General features: G+C 43.0%; 1 protein-coding gene across 1 annotated transcript in view; it reads right to left on the bottom strand.

Moving 5' to 3' along the window:
• The window catches only part of ncam2 (neural cell adhesion molecule 2), a gene marked incomplete at both ends in the record, with an annotated part of 206,943 nt that overhangs the window by 32,357 nt on the left and 153,869 nt on the right, over positions 1-20,717 (bottom strand). The window contains 6 exons of the mRNA XM_080530630.1: positions 420-565; positions 6,007-6,176; positions 7,991-8,108; positions 11,852-11,985; positions 13,381-13,528; positions 17,768-17,974. Of these exons, the coding sequence (XP_080386756.1) occupies positions 420-565; positions 6,007-6,176; positions 7,991-8,108; positions 11,852-11,985; positions 13,381-13,528; positions 17,768-17,974 (923 nt within the window). The remainder of the gene's footprint in view (positions 1-419; positions 566-6,006; positions 6,177-7,990; positions 8,109-11,851; positions 11,986-13,380; positions 13,529-17,767; positions 17,975-20,717) is intronic.

The raw sequence follows: 20,717 nt of genomic DNA on the forward strand, positions 1-20,717 counted from the left end.
TTCATTTATCTCCACCGTGACCTTTTTCAAAGTAAAACGTCAGCCATCTTTGTTAATGCTGCCTCTCTAAAAGCATTAGCTCTGTACTTAGGAAACAACGATGGAAATGTGCCTGTGCAAGTGCAATTGACATGGATGGATCCATGTGGGTCTAATAATCACATATATTTTGTTTTGTAATCTACATGATGACACACTTTTTGGTGTTTTTCAGTGGCAACACATGAATAATGTACTGGCCTGAGAGTGTCTACAAGCGTAATGGTTGCCATTGAAACCTCTGTATGTGTGTGTGTGTGTGTGTGTGTGTGTGTGTGTGTGTGTGTGTGTGTGTGTGTGTGTGTGTGTGTGTGTGTGTGTGTGCAGTAAAAGGAGGTGTTGTGGGTGGTAGTGGCTTGAGATAGCGGGGGCGTAGATACCTTATCTCCATCAGCAAAGGTCTTGCCATCACTGGCTCTCCTCCAAGAGATCTCAGGCAGAGGCTCGCCCTCAGCCACACAGGAGATCATGGCCGCGCTGCCCTCCACTGCCGTCACGTTACGCAGCTGGGTGATGTGGGGCTGGACTGAGGGAGAGAGAGAGAGAGGAAGCATGAGAGAGAGAAAGAGAGAGAGAGGAAGCATGAGAGAGAGAGAGAAAGAGAGAGAGAGGAAGCATGAGAGAGAGAGAGAGAGAGAGAGAAAGAGAGAGAGAGAAAAATAATAAGGGAGAGAAAAAGATAGAGAAGAGTTTCAAACTATTTTGTATAACCATAGGGCGAACACATCAGGGATGTAAAAATCACCTTAAAAAATAAATAAATTATAATCTTTCAGTATTATACATAACTGCCTGCCCCTCGCAACCTTTGTTTTCACAATGAGCCATCTGATCTTCTGCAGATCAAGTGTTCCTGTTTCATATATATCTTTTAGTTAGAGGTGAGGATCCCTGGGCTTCCTAACAGGCAACACGTTCTGCTGGTTGCCGAGTGGAATCTTGAAAAATACGACGACGGTGGAGACGAAACACTCTTTTGATGCTGAGCAGGCCAGATAAACAGCATAAACAGCGGAGTGTTTGAGTTATTTTTTCTTCTCATGTACACATAATGATGTACACATAAGATTCTCTCAAAGACGGCTGTCTGAGTTACCCCCGGACGCCACGCAAGTCAAGGGCAAATAGCAGTGCAACAAGAGTCACGGATAAAAGGCGTATTTCTTTGTTGAGGCACTTTACAATTCTTTACCGAGAGGGTGTAAAGCAGCACGGCATAACATTTCTGAAGAAAGTGAAATGAATGAGAATACAATGTTTGCTAAGATTCTTCTTCGGCGTATGGGTTGTTGTTTTCCTCTCCACTCCACCAGACTCTGGGCCGAGGGGCTACCCTTTTACCACCCCGAGACCTGGTAAGATTAATACAATGACTCTGCTAAGATTAATACAATGTTTGTTGTCACAATTGGGTCTCTTACAAATGCACAATACACCACAAACACAGTGACAGAGAAAAGGACCGAAGGGATACCGTCAAGAACACACATCAGAGCCTGTGTCCAGATGTACTGTATAACACTGCAAAAAGTCCGTTCTCAAAAACAAAACTAAAAAGCAATAAAATAGGGTAAATATTATTTAAAATAAGCAACATTATCTGCCAACAGAACAGGCCATTTTCACTTGCCAAGATATTCTTCAAACAAGTAAAAGATATCTTAGAACAAGTGCAGTCAGACAAAAAACAAGCATAAATTGCCTTGATTTAAGATATTTCATCTTACTTAGATTTACTTTTTGCTGTGAAGGCTTTGTGACACTGACACCTACACCATGGATCAATAACGTGGGTCGGCTGATGAGGACACACATTCCAATGTAAAATCAATCACCCTCCAGATTTGAACCACTGCGAGGTTCACCCTAATAATAATCACCGTCATACTCCCTGAAGGCTCTGAGAGGGAACGGGCAGAGAGGCAGAAGACGAGGCCCATGATTCATACACATAAATCCAAGGTGGGAGACTTGCTCATTAACTGAGTAATTGATGTACAATGGCTCTCCCCCTCCAGGCGAAATTATGTAACAGCACAGCATGGCCACCGATGTGATCAACGTTTAACAGTTGGTGCACATCTGTAAAATAAATGGTCCAGGCACAAAACAAGATCACCTCAAGTGTGTTTGTGGACAATAAACTAACAAAACAAAAAAAGCAAATAATGCATTTAAATTAACATTCATAGATATCCATACTTGAGTAATTGACAGGACTCAAAACCGGATATTTCTCTCGTCGTAACAGTGCTTAAGCCATAAGCTAAAGACAAGACATTAACTTAGGATACTAATGCAGGGTTTCCAAGCAAGGTCACTCATCACCTGAGCACATATAATGCATCTCCATTACATTTGAATCGATTATCTACACAGTGCAATATATGCACAGAGACTACATACTACCATCACTGGGATGTTAAGTTAAACCAAACACTTGTAAAAAGTATAGTCATATTTAACACCCCACTGTCGAAAATGTGGAAAAGTGGTGTCATTGAATGAGCCTGAATGATCCAATAATGCCAAAGAGGCTGTGATTTATTGTCAATATTGTCACGGGTAGGGGGAGTTGATGGCATGGCGCATAGCAGATAAATAAAGACCTCAAGGGCATTAAGCTTATTTCCTGACATGTCAGAACTCCAGCAGCAAACTAGGAAAACGTCCAACCTGGAAACTTGTTGTAGAAAGATGATACCATGAGTTTTGTGGTGTTTTTTGGCAACACATTATAAACTCCACAACACCTTTTATATGATTAGTAATAGCTACAATTAGATGAAGTTAGCCTTGGCTATTTCAACAAATCTGAGTTGTAACTTTTTTTATTTTCAGGGTTATGAATCATCTGACTATGAAGTCCTCTTTAATTGAGAATATTGTAAAAAAACAAAAACAAACAAAAAAACAAGTACATCGTGAACCCAATTGACATGTTGAGCAATCCTACTTGAAATAAAGGAACATAACTATAGTTACCCTACAAATGTGAAATCTCAAACAATGCAACTATTATCTGGTTACTAAAGACAAGACACCCAACAGTACATAGGTGTATACGTATATAAATGGGCCTGTTATGGTGCCATAAGGAAAACCCAATCTTGACCACAATCTAACCATAACTGTGGCCGATCTGGTTGCAGTACAATTTGCCAGATCGTTACTACAACTTGAATAGCACATGGCCAGGTCTGGTTGCCATAACTAAACCAGATCTGATTGATAACTCATAACTAATCCAGGCCGCTGCCACAAATAGGTCAAGCCTGCACCAGAAGTGGGCCGGCTCTGTCTGTACCTAAGCCCAATCGTCACCATGAAAAGGCCACATTGTTGGATGGCATGTGGATGTGGCACAGTCACCACTTGGAATGATGGTCCAGAAGGGGCCCATCTCTGGTTTCCATTACTAAGCCAGGTCTTTGTCACAAATAGGCCGAACCTAGGCCTAGCCTAGTTGATATCATTGGGCCATAAGCCCAGTCATCGCCATGAACAGTCCCAGCCACCACTTGGATAGACAGCAGCTGTACCTGGGCCACATCTGGCTGCCAGTAGAAAACAGACGTGGCCTAGTCATTCCTCTGCTGACAGGGTAGTCACTTCTGTCTGGATGTTCTAAAGTGATCTATCTAGAGTGATCTGGAGACGTAATTCCTGGATGGTTCGGCTTTCACTGTGCTGAAATTACTGGTATTTGAAGGCTGACAGTCAATAGCTGTTGGCGGCTGGCTCGACAGCCACAGTGCTACTTTAGCCTGTGATGAATAATGGACTATACTAGCTTTCAGTGAAGCTTCCTCCTCTTTTCACATCAATTTACCAGTGGCTTCAAACCCTCTCGCACTGACAGACAGAAGGGAGAGTGGTGAACCAGGTATTAAGCGTCCTTATAAGCTTATGAAATGAAGAAATGGTACACACACAGATTGTTCACCCGCTACCCGTTTAGGAGCATGGGTCATAATACTGTATACAGCTTTGCAAGAGTTCTTGGTAAAAGGCTTATTACCTGTTACTTGCCCATTTCAAGGCTGTCTAGAATTGGCCAGATTTCTGAGAGGTATACTAACCTTTCCAGGGCTCGACAGTGCGACTGTTTTGGTCGCATTTGCGAGTGAATATATTTCTGTGCGACTTGGAAATACATTCAATCGCACCAGTGCGACTAACTGCTGAACTACTGTCATGCGCAGTCAAACCTATGTGTATAAGCGATGAGGGAATGAAAACAGTGAACAGAAACGCGTGTCGCAGAAATGCTTCACGCGAGTCCTATATGCTTAAAATGCGCATAATGGGTATATGGGATACAGCTCTCATAGTTCGTAGCGCTGTGTTTTGTTAGCCGCTAGCTGCTAGCAGCGGTTGCTTCCGGTTTCATTACAAAGAGGTTAACCCTATATGTGCCTGATGTCTAACATTCAAATGACTCTAACTTCATCTTTTTTCGGATTTCAATGTATGACACATCATTTGAAAGTTTATGATCCGTAGTTCCAATCCACAACACGTCACATTTGAAAGTGTTTCTGTAATTTTTTTACATTTGAAAGTGTTTTGTTTATATATATTTATATTATACAATTTACCAGTCATATTCTGGAATGTGTCTAAATGTTAAAGTTCCATAAGTATAAGCAAAATAAAGTAACAGTTTGTAAATAAATAGTAGCATTTGAAACAAACAAAAAAAACGAACCGTGAACCGTGACCCAAAAACCGAGGTTCATACCGAACCGTGGGCCAACTGAAATTAAGATTCTTACTTCCCCTTTACATTGTGTGAGTCTCCATTTTTATTACGGCCAAGAGCCGGTTATGATCATTTTGATATGTTATGATTATGATAATTTGTTGTCGTTGTTGACGAAAATTGCGCAATTTTCATTGTGCTACTGAAATTCTTGGTGTGCTACTAAATTTTTCAACATGGTAGCACAGTGCTACCTGGGGAAAAGGTAAGCGTCAAGCCCTGCTTTCACAAACTAAATCCTGTATCTTAATGACTGTACTATTACCCCAACAACCACACACACACGCACGCACGCACGCACGCACGCACGCACGCACGCACGCACACACACATTCCCCCAACCCCTGTATTTCCCTGTGCTCATGTCCATATCTCTGCTGTCATGGACAATAAAACAAATGTACAACCATTTCCTCACCTCGCTTTTCCAAACAAACCTCCCCTCTGCTAACTTATTCATTTAAATGTGCATTTTGAAGAACAACCGTGGCGTGAGCCTTGAAAAGATCTTGATGACTAGACCATAAATCTCCATACATTTTCATAAAGAGGAAAACACGAATAATCAGAGTGGAAATATGCTGACAGCTTTATGAAAATATAAATTGAAACTTTTATGAACAGAGTGCGTCGACTTGCACAATAAATTACATGTACTAGGTTTTTTCATGGAATTGTATTAGACTGATTGAGGTAGTTGGGTGACTGGATGAAGTAGTGGTCAATGAATGGTATACCGGTACATTTTCTCTAATAATAAGCGTTCTCTGCAGTGAATAGGAGAGGGGAGACAGAGGACATGTACAGTCACAGGGGTCAATTGTAAAACCCTGTTGTTTTTCTCCAATCAGAAGCAAGTTAGAGAGTAGTAACTCTACAGGCACAGTTGGGTTTAGTAGTAGTACAGGCACAGTTGGGTTTACTTCCTGCATAGAAAAATGCAGTCAAATATCTCGTCATCTGCAGGTTTTAATCAGGTTTTTGTCTTGTGGTTTTATTTCAGGGTTTTATTTGAGGGTGTTACATTTACCCTTGCCTACTGTTACGATTGCCCCCTCCTCTCTGGGGGACAAAGGTAATCACACTTTTTGGATGAAAATCAATACTGTGATTCAAGTGTCTTCTTCTTGACTGACCAGGTTGAGTGGTCTCTGAGAAGAGACTCCCCCCCAGGAAATGATGGGGTAACTAGATTTTCTCACCAAACACATTGAGGAAGAGCTCCCTTTCCTCGGCCCCAGCCTTGTTGGTTGCCTTGCAGGTGTACGTGCCTCCGTCCCCCTGACGGATGTTGCGGACGGACAGCGTACCCCGCCCTCCCTCCAGGGTGTTGAGGACATACTGCTCTGACTGCTCCAACTGCTGCCCCTTTCTGTACAGAAGAGAGGGACAGTGTCGGTAGAGATTATATGCACACACACACACAAACATACACACACACACACACACACACACACACAGACACACATACACACACAAACACACACACATTACACATTAGTGTAGGTAGAGATTATACGCACACACACACAAACATACACACACACACACACACACACACACACACACACACACATTACACATTATAATGTGTTAAGGCACTACGGTGTAGGGCAGCAACCCGGTCTCACTGGGGGAAAGTGAGAGGGAGGATAATTGAAAGTCGACTGGGGAAACACCAAAAAGCAGAGTAATAACACTGGGGAGCTGAGGCGGAAATGAAGAACAGGTCCGTCTGTAGGAGCCGCTAGGACGTGAGCACAGGATATTACTTTGACTGGGAGTCTATGACTGAAGGCACACAGCCAGGCCGCGACATACCTCAGGAAATGTTACTGAAACATCGAGAGGGAGAGGGGAGGTGTGGGGAGACAAAGAAGGTCCAGGGAAAGAAGGCAAAAAAAGGTATATATTGACCTTTAACACATGAATGATTACTTTCATCATGGATGTTTCTGAGCGGAAATGGCAATCTTGCAAAGCAATCATCAGTGGAGGAATGTCAGGGTTCGCAGAGTGATCAGAGGAGAGTTATGGTCGTAGTGAAGTGGCAATTGTAGAGCAGTGGTCAGTGTAGTAGAGCTCCCGCGGGTTAGTGTATTGTTATGGTCGGGTTGAATTGTGTAAAGTAACGGTCAGAGTGGGGGGAAGTGGTCATGGTGGAGCAGCGATCAATTCGGAGCTGTAGCCCGGGTTCAGTTCTAGTCAATAGTGGTCAGAGTTGAGTTGTGATCAGGACGGTTCAGGGCCAGACCATTAGAGTAATGACATTTTGCAATAAAGCATTGACTGGTAGCTAAGATTATAGGGGAAGTCTTCGGGGAGCAATTATGTAAGCCAGTGGTGCAGGAACAAGAAAATCAAGATGTCATTTACACAAGTTAAACATAGACTTCACATTTCTTATTTTATGGATAATCATAGGCCAATTAAAACTCAATTGTTCACACCACTAGACATGACATAAGTGTGTGTCAGTCAAAACTTCCACCAAGCCCATAGCGTTATATAAAGAATTCCAATGGGATTCTTTTATAATACATTTTCTTGTGTTGAAACGTTAATGTGAACAGTAATGTTTTAGTCTTTGTGACTTTCTTCCACATACTCATACAACAGTATGTTTTTGATAAATATTTTAAAAATTCTACAGAAGAGGTACAACAAATGTTGATTTGTGGCTCTCTGGGTTGCTATCACGATATCACAATGTAATAACCAGGCGACTCTGACCTCTGACCTGAGTGACCTGACACGGTTGCAGGCACATCGCACACATCTCCTATTGGTTAACAGACAACTAAACTGGCCAAAGGAGCCATTATTTTCAGATAGAGAGGGATCGAGAGCTCCTACATAGCCTTTATTTATGTAAACCAGCTCCTTCCCTTCTTGTGATTTCTTTAAAAGTTTTTTTTTTCTTTCCTAACACCAGGGGAGCCACCCCTCCTAAATTTCGTTGTTTGGTACCTGTACTGTAGCAATGACAATAAAGACCATTCATTCATTCATTCATTCATTCATCCTCTCTGATTATGGATCATCTAAAAAAAAACTAAAAAAAACGGATGATGAGCGTATCCGTAAAAAATGCCCAAAAAATCTCTAATGTGTACTTGTCACAACAGTGTGTAATGTCAGGGGACTGATTCTAATGGAGGTCAGGAGGTCATTGGTTAACTGTACCTGTGCCAGGTGAAATCGGGGTCAGGTGAACCGGAGGTGACACAGGTGAACGTGACCGACTCCTGGTAGTCTGCTGTGGCGTTGAAGGACTGCTGTGACACCGACAGCACAGGAGGAACTAGGAGAAGAAACAACAAAAGTCAGAGCTAATGAGGACATAATCCTATGCATAGGAAAAACACAACACTGCTGTGGACCAGCGTTCACATTCACAAACAACATTCCTTGAGTCAGATCATTGTGTGACAGCAGCTGGTGGGCCGGCAACTGGTGGGCCAACTGGTGGGCCGTTCAGACTTTTATTCCGAAAAATGGAAATCAAAAACGTTGCAATGCAATGGATTCGGTGAGTAATCCCCACTACTACCTAGTTAGTGGACATTACTGTTTTCAGAATAAAAGTCAGAACATTTTGATCGGTTCGTGACTTGTTCCCGGTTTCACCAGCTGCTGTCACATGGACAGGAAAGCCTCCTGGTCTTATTGTCAGACAGAGAATACCGGTTTATCTGCTTTCAGATAAGGGACAGGTAGCAGACAGGTCTCAAGGTGGCAGCCTGTCCTCTGTATAGCTGTATTCCCTTTCTAACGTGGGCACAGTACCGGTACAACTGTATAAACACAAGAAAATATGACAAGAAATGTACAGAAACGCCCAGCTCATAGGATGATTGTGTTTCTCTCACAGATTAGTTTTGAGTATTTTACTGTGGGCAAATGTATACACTATTGAGCGATACTAACCAATGAAACGCGCCGCTGTCAACCAATCAAGACGAGCTGTCATCTCGTACCTATACCAGCTTGCTTTCGGATAGCCAGGTTACTGACAACCATAAGACAGCTCTATAACCAAAACATGTTTATCTGCTTTTGCTCTAACGCTTATCTGTCCCATCTCTCGTCACTCAATCCCACCCTCCCCTGCCTATATTAGTATCTCACACTGACACATACACACGCACGAACGCACACACACACACACGCACACACACACACGCACACGCACACGCACACGCACACGCACACGCACACGTACATACACACACACACACACACACAGAACCACTCGAACCCACACACATACATACATACATATATACATACATACAAAGAAACCCTAACCCTAAAGCTCAAACACACACACACACACACACACAGAAAGACTCAAACCCACAGATCCACATCATACATATACATATATGAATATCAAAATGCACCAGGCCTTCTGGAGATGGAAATGGCCAAGCAATATTCCAAAATTATTATACAGCTACTGTACAGAGCTGAGCTGAGAATATCTCAGACATGATTTTCATGGACCTAATATTTGATATACAGGTTTTGAGAGTCCCTTGTGCACACAAACATACTGTAGACACAAAACCACAAACACATGCAGTACCAGTCAAAGGTTTGGACACACTTTCCCCAAATAGACACTTAATGTTGAAGTAAAGTAAATATCATTCAATTGCAAATCTCTATATTCTTGCCTCAGTCCAAAGGTTCTCTTGTCTGCAGCTGGTGCAGAATGCAGCTGTGAGGCTTTTAACCAGAAGTAAGAGAAGTGATCACATCACTTTGTAGCCTTGTTACACTGGCTTCCAGTAGATTGTATTACTGATTTTAAGATTCAATTGAAAACGTATAAATAGTAGTTTACTGTCCCAGTATACATTGCAGACCAAACTGTATGAAGCGAAGCGCAGTCTTAGATCTTCAGGCAAGGCTCTACTCACTGCGGGCGTTCGCCATTAGGGACCCTAGACCTTGGAATGACCTGCCTGAACACAAGCTGGCAAACTGTGTCTTCTTTTAAATCTCTCTTAAAAATCTCTTTTAACTTGCATTTAATTGTTGTTAGTTTATTTACATGTTTAAGCTTTAAGTTTATTGTGCAATGTTGCCCATTGTTTGAAATATGATTTGATTAGTTTGTTTTCATTCATTTTATTTTATTAATTATTATCATTATTAGAATGTAGCTTTGTTTCTGTTTGGAATTGCTTATGCTTTGGAATATGCTTACTCTTGTTCAGTAGCACTTTGTAACCGTGGGCAATTTTATTTTGTCAGTCCATTATGTGATGAGAGGATAAAAGATACACTTCAAAGGCCAGAAAGCTGAAACTAATCTAAAACGCTCACTCAAGGTCACCTCAACAACATTTTTGAAACTCCTACAAACACTTTCTGCTATTACGTCTAGCCATCAGCCACTTCCTCATTGACCTTTCTCTTTTAACAGTCAGAAGGAGACGGATCCCCCCTGCCGAGCTGACTTCTGGACCACCAGCCAATCAACGGGAGGCCAGCGTTCTGACACATCGTCTTCTAACGCGGGCTTTGATGATAACGCCAGTGTCTGGCAGTCAGGCAGGGGCACAGCAGCCTCAGTGTCTGTATGAATAATAGTGTCTGTATGTAAAAAACAGAAACACTAGGATCTTCATCCCAACTCAATTAGAGAATCACACTTCCGCGAGAGTCTGATGGATCGTGTTGATTTTTGTACACATGTATTTCTAATGAACGCAGCTTTTTTGGGGGGGTTCAGTGTGAATCCACAGGTGCTTTTCATACCCTTTCGGTTTCGCAAATTCTGCTCACCCTCTGAAATGTGTTCAGAATCAAGAAGAAGTGATTTCACTTCAAAGTACATAAGGACTGCACATGTATGCTACCTTGGGGTCTCGACTCTGGGATCTAAAAAAAGCTTTCTCGATATGGGGCCTTGGGGCTGCCCAGGGGGCTCTTCAGAGATAGTTTTTCTGTACGGCTTCACTTAAGGCTCTTCAGAGTTAGGTGTCCTATAGAGCTTCACTTAGGGCTCTTCAGAGTTAGTTGTCCTATAGAGCTTCACTTAAGGCTCTTCAGAATTAGCCTGCCTGTAGGGCTGCACTTAAGCCACACTCAGTGATGGAGGCTGCAGGCTGCTCCATCTCTGCAGGGCATGGCGGGTGTCATGTTGCCAGGATAATAGGTCTCGCCTCATTGAGCCAGCTTATTGGATCTTCCTCTGAACTATAAGTGCTGCTCTAAATTGAATGCGATCCATGTTTTTTTGGCGAGCACGTTATTACATTAGGTGGGAAGAACTAGATAGCCGAGACAATATTGTGTTTGCTCATGCATAACGGGTGCTTATAGCCTTTGAGAGATCACATTTCAATCACTCCCCCACCCTCGCAGGTGCCTCACCTTATAGGCTAAATGAGAACAAATGAACAAGTTCAAATGACACCTATTCAATGTTTGAGTTGCAGCCCTGTGTGCGCCCTAATTTAAATATTCAGTCACAGAAGTAGCTCAAGCGCTGGAGCCAACAACTACTTCCTGTTCCTGCAGTTCTACAGGAGGTGTGTGGAGATTGCCATCCTAAATTCCCAAACAGAGCTTTGACAGGGAGAGAATGAATATGTCTCACCAGGCCATTCTACAGCCTCAACTTACACGGCACCTAGGGGCGTTTAGGTGGCCTAGTGGGCTAAGCGTCGACCACGTAACCGCAGGGTTCCCGGTTCGATTCCAGCCGCGGACATATCCTGCATGTCATCCCTTCTCTCTCTCTCTCACCCATCCTTCCTGTCAAATCTCTACTATCTCTATCACAATAAAAATGAAAATATGAGTGGGACTGCCCCACTCAGAAAAAATAACTTTAAAAAACAACAACTTACACGGCACCGATCGATACACCCCCAACCTCCACTCCGAAGATGCTCCTCACTGTGGTTCCTATGGAGCCCTCCACCTTGGGTGCACTGTTGTAGTGTAGCTGCAATGCTTAGAGGCCTACGTGGCTGTGGATAGGTACAACAATAGTGGAAGAGGCTACTACCTGTATTATTAACTCACCGTTCACCACCACAGCAATATCTACAAAGTCGATTTCGCCGCGGGCCTCAACCCGCGCCTCGCAACGATACACGCCCTCGTCTGCCTTGGTCACCTTGTGGATCTGCAGGTTGTTGTTGGTCAGCACCTGGAACCTGCCTTCACGAGAGAGAGAGAGAGAGAGAGAGAGAGAGAGAGAGAGAGAGAGAGAGAGAGAGAGAGAGAGAGCGAGCGAGCGAGCGACAGAGAGAGAGAGAGACAGAGACAGAGACAGGGACAGAGGACAGAGAGAGAGAGAGACACACACACACACACGCACACACAAAGTGAGAGACAGAAAATGCACATTAGAGCGAGGGGAATAAGACAACAAAGATAAAATCAGAAAGATAGTGCCGGGAAAAGAGATAACAAAATGAAGCCGGTGACATAATTGTCTGGTATTGAATAGTGTTCCTGTCAATATTCAGTATTCTACACTACTTGATAAAAGTGATGTTTGAAAAGACAAATACTACAATTACAGCACAAACTAAACTGTGCGCCCTTTAGTCAGAGATGGATTAGTGAGCACCCTCATTTCTTTCTCAAGCTAAGGTATTTATAGCCGTGTACCATACAGTCATTAGTCTAGAGAAATCAAAAACAAACTATCGTCACCTTTAATAATTCCTGCAGAGGAAGAGAAGATAGCGCATCCAAGGAAGCCCTTTGAATTCCAATTAAAAACCTAACATTAAAACAAACTATTTTCTAATCAGCTAGGCACTCTCTCTGTCTCAGTGGACATTATGTGGGAGGAGATAAGAAGAGAAAAATGAATAATAGATTGCTAGTGTAAGTTAACATGACAGGCTAAACCTGCATACAAAATTGTGTCGTGGAAGACCCACTCCTACGTCCTGGGCCTGCCAAATTGTCATAATTGACGTTCCTTCAAAAAAACACATGGCTAAATAAGACGGGAATTAACATGCAATGACTGACATGCCGCTCTCTTCTCTCAATTTACTATGCAGCCTGTTAACTTGTTTGCAGTTCCAGCAATAGAAAGGCAGACACCAGGTCTAGACAGCTATGCTGGTTGAACAATAAAATGGCTCGCTGCTTTTCTTATACAGTGTTAATATGGATAATCGTAATATTGCTGCGGCTTTGAATATGCCCTGGATGACAGTAGTGCTTTTCTTTCTCTGAGACATGGCTCTGGTTTCCATTTATTAATGAGCTGTTTTCATATTTACTTGGCAAACCAGCCAACAAAGAGTGAAATCAATTATCTTTTATCCATTGGTCGCTTGTAAATTAGCCTGCTTCCTACACAGAAAAACGGCAAAATAGCTTTATATTAGCTTATCCTAATGTGATTTTGAAAATGTAAGGATACTGGGTTGTAGAACGCACATATCGAGGAAAAGTCATGAAAGGAGGGAAAATTTGAAATTTGACATTTTGCAAAGATAGAACATTTTTCTTTACTCAAATTCACGGCTGTTCTAGTGTTAAGTGGTTTGGTATGATATTGGGGACATTGATGACGCTCTGCATACTTACTGTAGTGCTCGTCTGTGATCTCCATGTTCTGGTAGTACCAGGCCACAACGGGCACCGGGGAGCTGATGACATCACACACCACCTCTGCCACTTCGCCGATACGGAACTCCTGGGGGGACTGCACCTCTCGGAACGTCAGCCTCTCTGTGACACACAGGATGTGAGGTCACGTCAGAGACAGCTCTGTCCACGCAAGCCTGTCTATCCTTGGACAGTATATTTGTCACTGACTAAAGGGTCGATACGAGACCGAAGACAACAGCACTGTTGCTGCACCATTCTCTGGCCACTGTACTGACCTTAGGAATACAACTGCAAAGTTCACTTCTTATTCTGAAGAGAAAATAGAACACCAATGAAGAAAAGTTGGTAACACTTTACAATAAGTTCCCCTTAAATGTATGGAACTACATAGTAATAACTGTGGTATCAACATTGCACTTAGCAAGAAACTACTATTTACCTACTAAGTAATTATCAACCGGTATCAGTTATTACACAAGAGGCTATACGATTGGCTGCTTGATCAATGTCAAAACTCTCTCTCCCTGGCAATACATAACAATATCACTTCAATATTATAAACATGGTCAAAACTGAAGCCAACCATCCCAGTTCATTCCTCTTATGTATTAACTGCCCACTGCTTGACTGTAATTACATACAGTAGTAGTAAGTATGTAGGCTTGATTGAGTGATGAATTGATTGACCCCAAACCAAATGAAAGACCCAATTCAGTTTATTTATTGGGGGGTAGTTCAACTACTTGTAGCTCACCTATTAGTTGAAGTAATATTTTCTCTTGCTTGGTAGTAGGTAAACAAAATTCTATTCCAATGGTTGGACCATTTGGCCCGTTTTAGTAGCAGGTGCTAATTGTACCTCGTGAGTGACTTGGAGATGTTGGCAAAAAAAGCGGACAAAAAAATACATGGAGGAAGGAAGAGGTTTCACAAAGGCAGAGTTATTTAATAATAGTGTCACACCACGCCTGTGGACGTCCATTTGGATAACGAGTGTTAAGTTACCAGAACCTTAGATCTGAAGATTTGAAACGTGTTGCTAGTGTCTCCGAGTTTTCCACCTTACGTACTGCAAAACGTAAACTATACTACTACGGGATGGGACTAGAAAGCCCAGTTGTGGAAATCAAATGGGCTTGTTCACTAGGCTTGAAGCACCAGGCTTTAAGCACTAGCAGGCCTCTGCACGCACCAGCACCGTTGGCTAGTGGCTAATGGCTAATGTGTGGAGTGGTGTGGCGTGTGTTTTACCGCCGTCCAGCTTCTTTATATGTTGTGGTGACGGTGTGTAACACTTGTTATTATTTGTGTGTAGCGTAATGAAAGTTTGAATAAATCAACAACAGCTCTATTTATTGCCGTACCCTCCACTAGATCAGTCCCAAACTTCCTGCATTAGCATTTGCAGTGTGATTTATGTCAGACTGCTCTCCAAAATGAATTCCCCCCAGCTTCCTCACAACACACCAGCTCCTCATCTGCCTCTTCATTGCAATGAACACAGCAATGCAGCAAGTTTTTTTTGTCATTCATGTACACGTTTAGTTCTTATTTTCCCTACTCATTTGTTTATTTCCTCCCTCTCTCTCTCTCTCTCTCTCTCTCTCTCTCTCTCTCTCTCTCTCTCTCTCTCTCTCTCTCTCTCTCTCTCACTAGCATCCAAATGCACTGGAGTCACTTGATCCTGCTGCTTGTTTTCATTTCCTGTCTCATCTGTTGTTACATTGCTTTACAAGAAAATCAGTAAGGGAAACATGGTCTCCTGTGTAACAGTCTATTGCACACTTGACACTCAAATTGAGAATACTCTGCAGTTGGAGTTTCTCTTCCACCATTCGCCCACATAGCTGCAAGGACAACTGTCAACAAACTGACAAGCCAATTTAGTTGGAGCTCCCTCAGGTGAGGCATGGATTTTGGTTTCTCGTCTGCATGAAAAAAACACATTTTGGCTGGTATTCAAAGCTGGACTCAGGCAACCCGATATAAGTCAATGACTGATGAGTGCAGACAATTAGCACACACGCTTTCATTGCATGGACGACGCAGAAATTCTGTATGATTCTAACTTTCATATTAACGGTAGGTACTCTCAATCTCAATGTAAATGCTAAATGTCATTAGTCTTCTTCTAGTGTGACGGACTGTCATATACAGTACAGTACATTAGGTTTGTGTTAAATGTTTGGGTTCCAGAACACATAGTAGCCTCTATACCCAGGTTCTTGTTCACCATAAATCTGCTGAAGCTCATCCATTGGATATTGACAATAGGGCTTGTCACACCTACTCAGAGAGAGAGACGGTGACTGAAGCCCTGTTGTCATGGAGATGCCAATTTGCGAGTGGCGTGTGTGGTAACGAGGCGTGAGCTGGGCTGCAGTGAGTGGATCAATGATGTACCGTCTCCTGCTCTGAGGACCGTGTGCAAGGAGAGGTCGAAAGAGACAACTGCACTCTTGACAGGGACGGGGACGGAGGGGGGTTGTGACGAGGGGTAGGCCTACAGATAGAGGTGAACTAAATCAACCGACTGCCTGGTATCTACAAGCTCAACTCCTCAACATGTCTCATTAACACTACGAGCGCGAGTGGTGTGATTTTGTGAACTGTGGTGTGATTTTTTGAACTGAAATAACTGCTGTGAAATAGCAGCTGTGAAAGCCACATCCCCCGCCTTTTCCCAGACTTTTTCGATGATCTTTCTTCACATGTAAGGAAATTAAAAAAACACACTTTGAAAAACATCTGGAAACATTTTAGAATCATTTCATAACCATTTGCCACCGCCAAAGGCGTGATATGGTGAGGTATGGCCTGCTCCTGTGTGTGTGTGTGTGTGTGTGTGTGTGTGTGTGTGTGTGTGTGTGTGTGTGTGTGTGTGTGTGTGTGTGTGTGTGTGTGTGTGTGAAGGCCCATTGATTGGAGGATAGCACAATATTGTGTGCAAAATAATCAACAAATGACTATGTGTGTACAGACTTGATTTAATATATTGTAGGATTCACTATTCTATTCCATTACAAGTGTAACAGGTGGGAGGTTAAGACCCAGCAGGCAGGTGCCAACCAGTGGGCGAATGTGTATAGTCGGGTACGAGTGTCAGGCACGTTTTTGCCAAGCTCCGTTTGTAACTTCTTGCATGCCCGACTTGTCCCAGAATACCAAACTAATGATGTCTTCAAGTCTCATAATGATCGAAGTAGTCAGGAAAATGCTTACTTCTAATATGTATTTCTGACTTGTTTAATGCTAGACTATAATGTGGAAACCTACCATTTTGTTTCAGCCATAGTAATAGTAGGCGATGCAGTTTGACTCCGTTTGTACGAGTATGTGTCACAGCTTTTATCAATGAGCATCACTGATAATGGCCAATCGAAGCTATTTTGAAACTAAGACAACACTTGTATCACCAAGATACAGCAAGGACATGATTCGTTTAGAATAACTGTGTAATTATGTGAATAATGGATATTAATCGAATTTGTGAAAATCACATGATCAGCAGAACCACACCCTCCATCTGTGGAATGCATATTTACAATGTGTTCAGCCAGGATAATCTTGTGTGTAACAAACTGTTCATCGTGGATACTTAAATCAATTGAACTAGAACAATAATGATTGAACAGTCATTTTGGGATCACGGGCGAAAGACAAACTATTTCCATAACATATGAACGGAAAACTAGTTCCAGGTAAAATGTAGGACAAGAGAGTATGTGACCAACTGCTTCCCCAGGCGCATGTTGAGCCCAGCCCCACTGCAAGCATATTCTACCTTTTACAAGTATATGTATACAGTGTATATGAAAAATAAAATCTGTGCATATGTTATATTCAGTATGTAAGCCCTTAAAAATACAACATGTGGTATTCTAATGATTCTTAAGTCCTGATTAAACACAACATTATGTATGCATGGTATTTGTCTAATGTAATGGTCACATTGTTGCACTAACAATCTAATTGTTAGCTTAGACAATCTCATTTGTCTAATGTAATGAGTGTGTGTGTGTGTGTGTGTGTGTGTGTGTGTGTGTATGTGTGTGTGTGTGTGTGTGTGTGTGTGTGTGTGTGTGTGCGCACAACGATTCTTAAGTCCTGATTAAACACAACCAATGCATTATTTATGCATGGTATTTGTCTAATGTAATGGTTACACTGTGACACTGAAGTAAAACACACACACACACACACACACACACACTGTGCATGTGTGCAAGCATGTGCTGTATCATTGTATGTTTGTATCATGCCCATGCCTGTGTGTGTGTGTGTGTGTGTGTGTGTGTGTGTGTGTGTGTGTGTGTGTGTGTGTGTGGGTGTGCGTGTGTGTGTGTGTGTGTGACTTACGGTAGATCTCCAGCACCACCGTGGCCTCCTGGCTCTGTCCGGCGGCGTCGGAGGCCTGGCAGCGGTAGATCCCGGCGTCCTCTACGATGGCGTTGTAGATGGTCAGTCTGGAGCGGACCCCCTCTGTGTGCAGGACCACCCGCTGGGAGGGCACAATACGCTCCCCCTGAGGATTAAACCACTCCAGCCTCACTGGCTCTCCAATAGCTGGGGGTGAGAGATGTGGGGGGGGGGGGGTCAGACAACATTAGGATATGTTAACACAACCCAGAAGAGCCACAGGGCAAGGATGTTGGAATCATGGAAATCATGGAAATGTGAAACAGGGTGCCGAGGAGTTATTTGTGACAACAGCTGGTGAAAGTCGGCTACCCAAACCTCAACATGTTCAGACTTTTATTCTGAACATTTTTAATAAATGTCAACGTTGACATTTATCAAAATTGTTCAGAATAAAAGTCTGAACATTTTGATTGGTTGCCGACTTGTTGCCGCTTTCACATTTTCGGAGCACTGTGACTCTTGGTGCTTCTGTGAGCAGCTGAACCCTCCCACACAGGGGTCGTTAAGTAACAGCAGGCTTGGATTTATGTCATCATGTTGTAATCTTTAATACAGAAATGACATAAGTCAGGAAAGAGGGACATATGCCGCAAACTTTATTTCGACACACACACAAACACAAACACACACACGCCAACATGGTGTGGGTAATTAAAAGCTTGCCTCAGGCCTGATTAATATGCCATCCCTCTTTTGGCTGTGGTACAAGGACATTTCAACCACAAGGAGAGTTTGGAGAGCACCATATGCAAACTCCAGGTGCTCTCGTCTGTAAATCCTGCCTTACTGGAGGCTCATAAAAACAGCAATGTGGAGGAGTGCCTGCCCGGCCTATCAATCAGCAAAGCCTGGGCGCTAGAGTGAAAACTCCCCAGAGGGAGGGAAGCTGAGGTGGGAGGCGAGACACTAGTGCATCTGGGGCCTGGTGGAGAGGGAGTGGGGCACATCTTTGGATTCACTGAGCCATAACCGAAAGGGGAGGACAGGTGAAGTAGGCTTTGGGTGTCATTTTCTGACTCATACAGAGAGTTCAGTGTGTTGATTGCAGAAGCCAGGGCAGTCTGGTGGTGTCAAGGAATTGGAGAGCTGATGAGGTTTCAACAACCCGGGTCAGAAGTGATTCATTTTCGTCCTTAATTTCTATGTTAATCCTGTGATTGGATGCAAAAATTGCATCCAATCAGAAGTGGTCGACAGTGCCTCATCTTGTCATAAGTATATTCATATTGACCTGCGTGTCAACATAACTTTTGAAACGAATTCACGCATTTGCATAATGTTATCAAGACATGACTTGGCTCGGCCCTGAGATTAAAATGGCTTATTCATCCGGGCACCTATCAGATATCCATAACTGGAATTACTCCAAGCATTCTTTTATGCATACAGAATACAAGCCGCATATGCAGACTAGGATAAACGAGCTACACGAGCTTCCATATCCAGCAGGCGTGCCAGCCACTGTTTATGATTACATGCTTCTCTGCAAGGCAGAGGGAGTAATATTGCCGGGGCTGAATTATTGAAGTGGTCGTGCTCTCCCTTGAGATGTGTATTATTGTGTGGACATGCCCCTTGGCGGTGTGGAGCTAAAATTATCCCCACCCATCCCGTCCGACAACCCTCCCACCCTCCCACCCTCCCACCCTCCTCCCAGGTCTTGTCCATGATGCCTGTGCTAAAACCCTGGCAGTAATTGATTCAGCTCTGCTAGGGGAGGCCAGGCGCAGGGCAAAGGGTGTGAGCAGTAGCACAGAAGAGTGTGTGCAGCAGGAGAGGGATGGGCCTGTGTGTAGCGAGAGTGTGTGCGTGTGTGTGTGCGTGTGTATGGAAAGGGTGTGTGCAGCAAGAGAGGGTGTGTATGTGTGGGAGAGATTATGTGTGGCGGGATAGTGTGAGTGTGTGAAGCGTGCATGCGTGTGGGTGTGTACATGAAGCCTTATTTTCATCCCGTGATAATATTCTTGTTTGATATCAGCTCTAAGTGGTTCGCTATAGTTGAGCAGCTCAACGAATGTTCGGCGTTAACTCTTCTTCTTCTGACAAGTTTTCCATCATTCAGCCTGAACTCACCAGCCTGAATTTCCAGGTTTTTGGAGAATGGAGAATTACCAAAATGCTTTGTAGTGAGATAATCTTATGTCTATTGTAAAATATGGATGAAAGTAGTAGCTACAAAGCTTTGGGGAAACTCTCAGAGCACTGCACAGTACTGTACTGTATCTCAGATGGGTTCAGTGTCCAAGTGTCAGCATGACACACTCGAAAGACACACTCAGGGCACTCTGGGAGTCACCCCAAGAGTCAACAAACAAGAGCCAATTACTCATCCTTCAACGGGTTTCCCTCTCTCTCTGGCTATCCCTCCCTCCCTCCCTGGCTCCCTCTCTCTCTCCAACTCAATAAGCTTTATTGGCACGATTAGACATTATCTCACATTGCCAATACAGTATTGACAGAACGGAACATAAATTATACATTACAGTAATGACAGATGTAGCAATTTACAATAACAGGAATAACAACAACAACAACAACAACAACAACAACAACAACACTACTACTACTACTACTACTACTACTACTACTACTACTACTACTACTACTACTACTACTACTACTACTACTACTACTACTACTACTACTACTACTACTACTACTACTACTACTACTACTACTACTACTACTACTACTACTACTACTACTACTACTACTACTACTACTACTACTACTACTACTACTACTACTACTACTACTACTACTACTACTACTACTACTACTACTACTACTACTACTACTACTACTACTACTACTACTACTACTACTACTACTACTACTACTACTACTACTACTACTACTACTACTACTACTACTACTACTACTACTA

This window comes from Nansenia antarctica (assembly GCF_963989245.1).
Source record: "Nansenia antarctica genome assembly, chromosome: 5".
Classification (NCBI taxonomy): Eukaryota; Metazoa; Chordata; class Actinopteri; order Argentiniformes; family Microstomatidae; genus Nansenia; species Nansenia antarctica.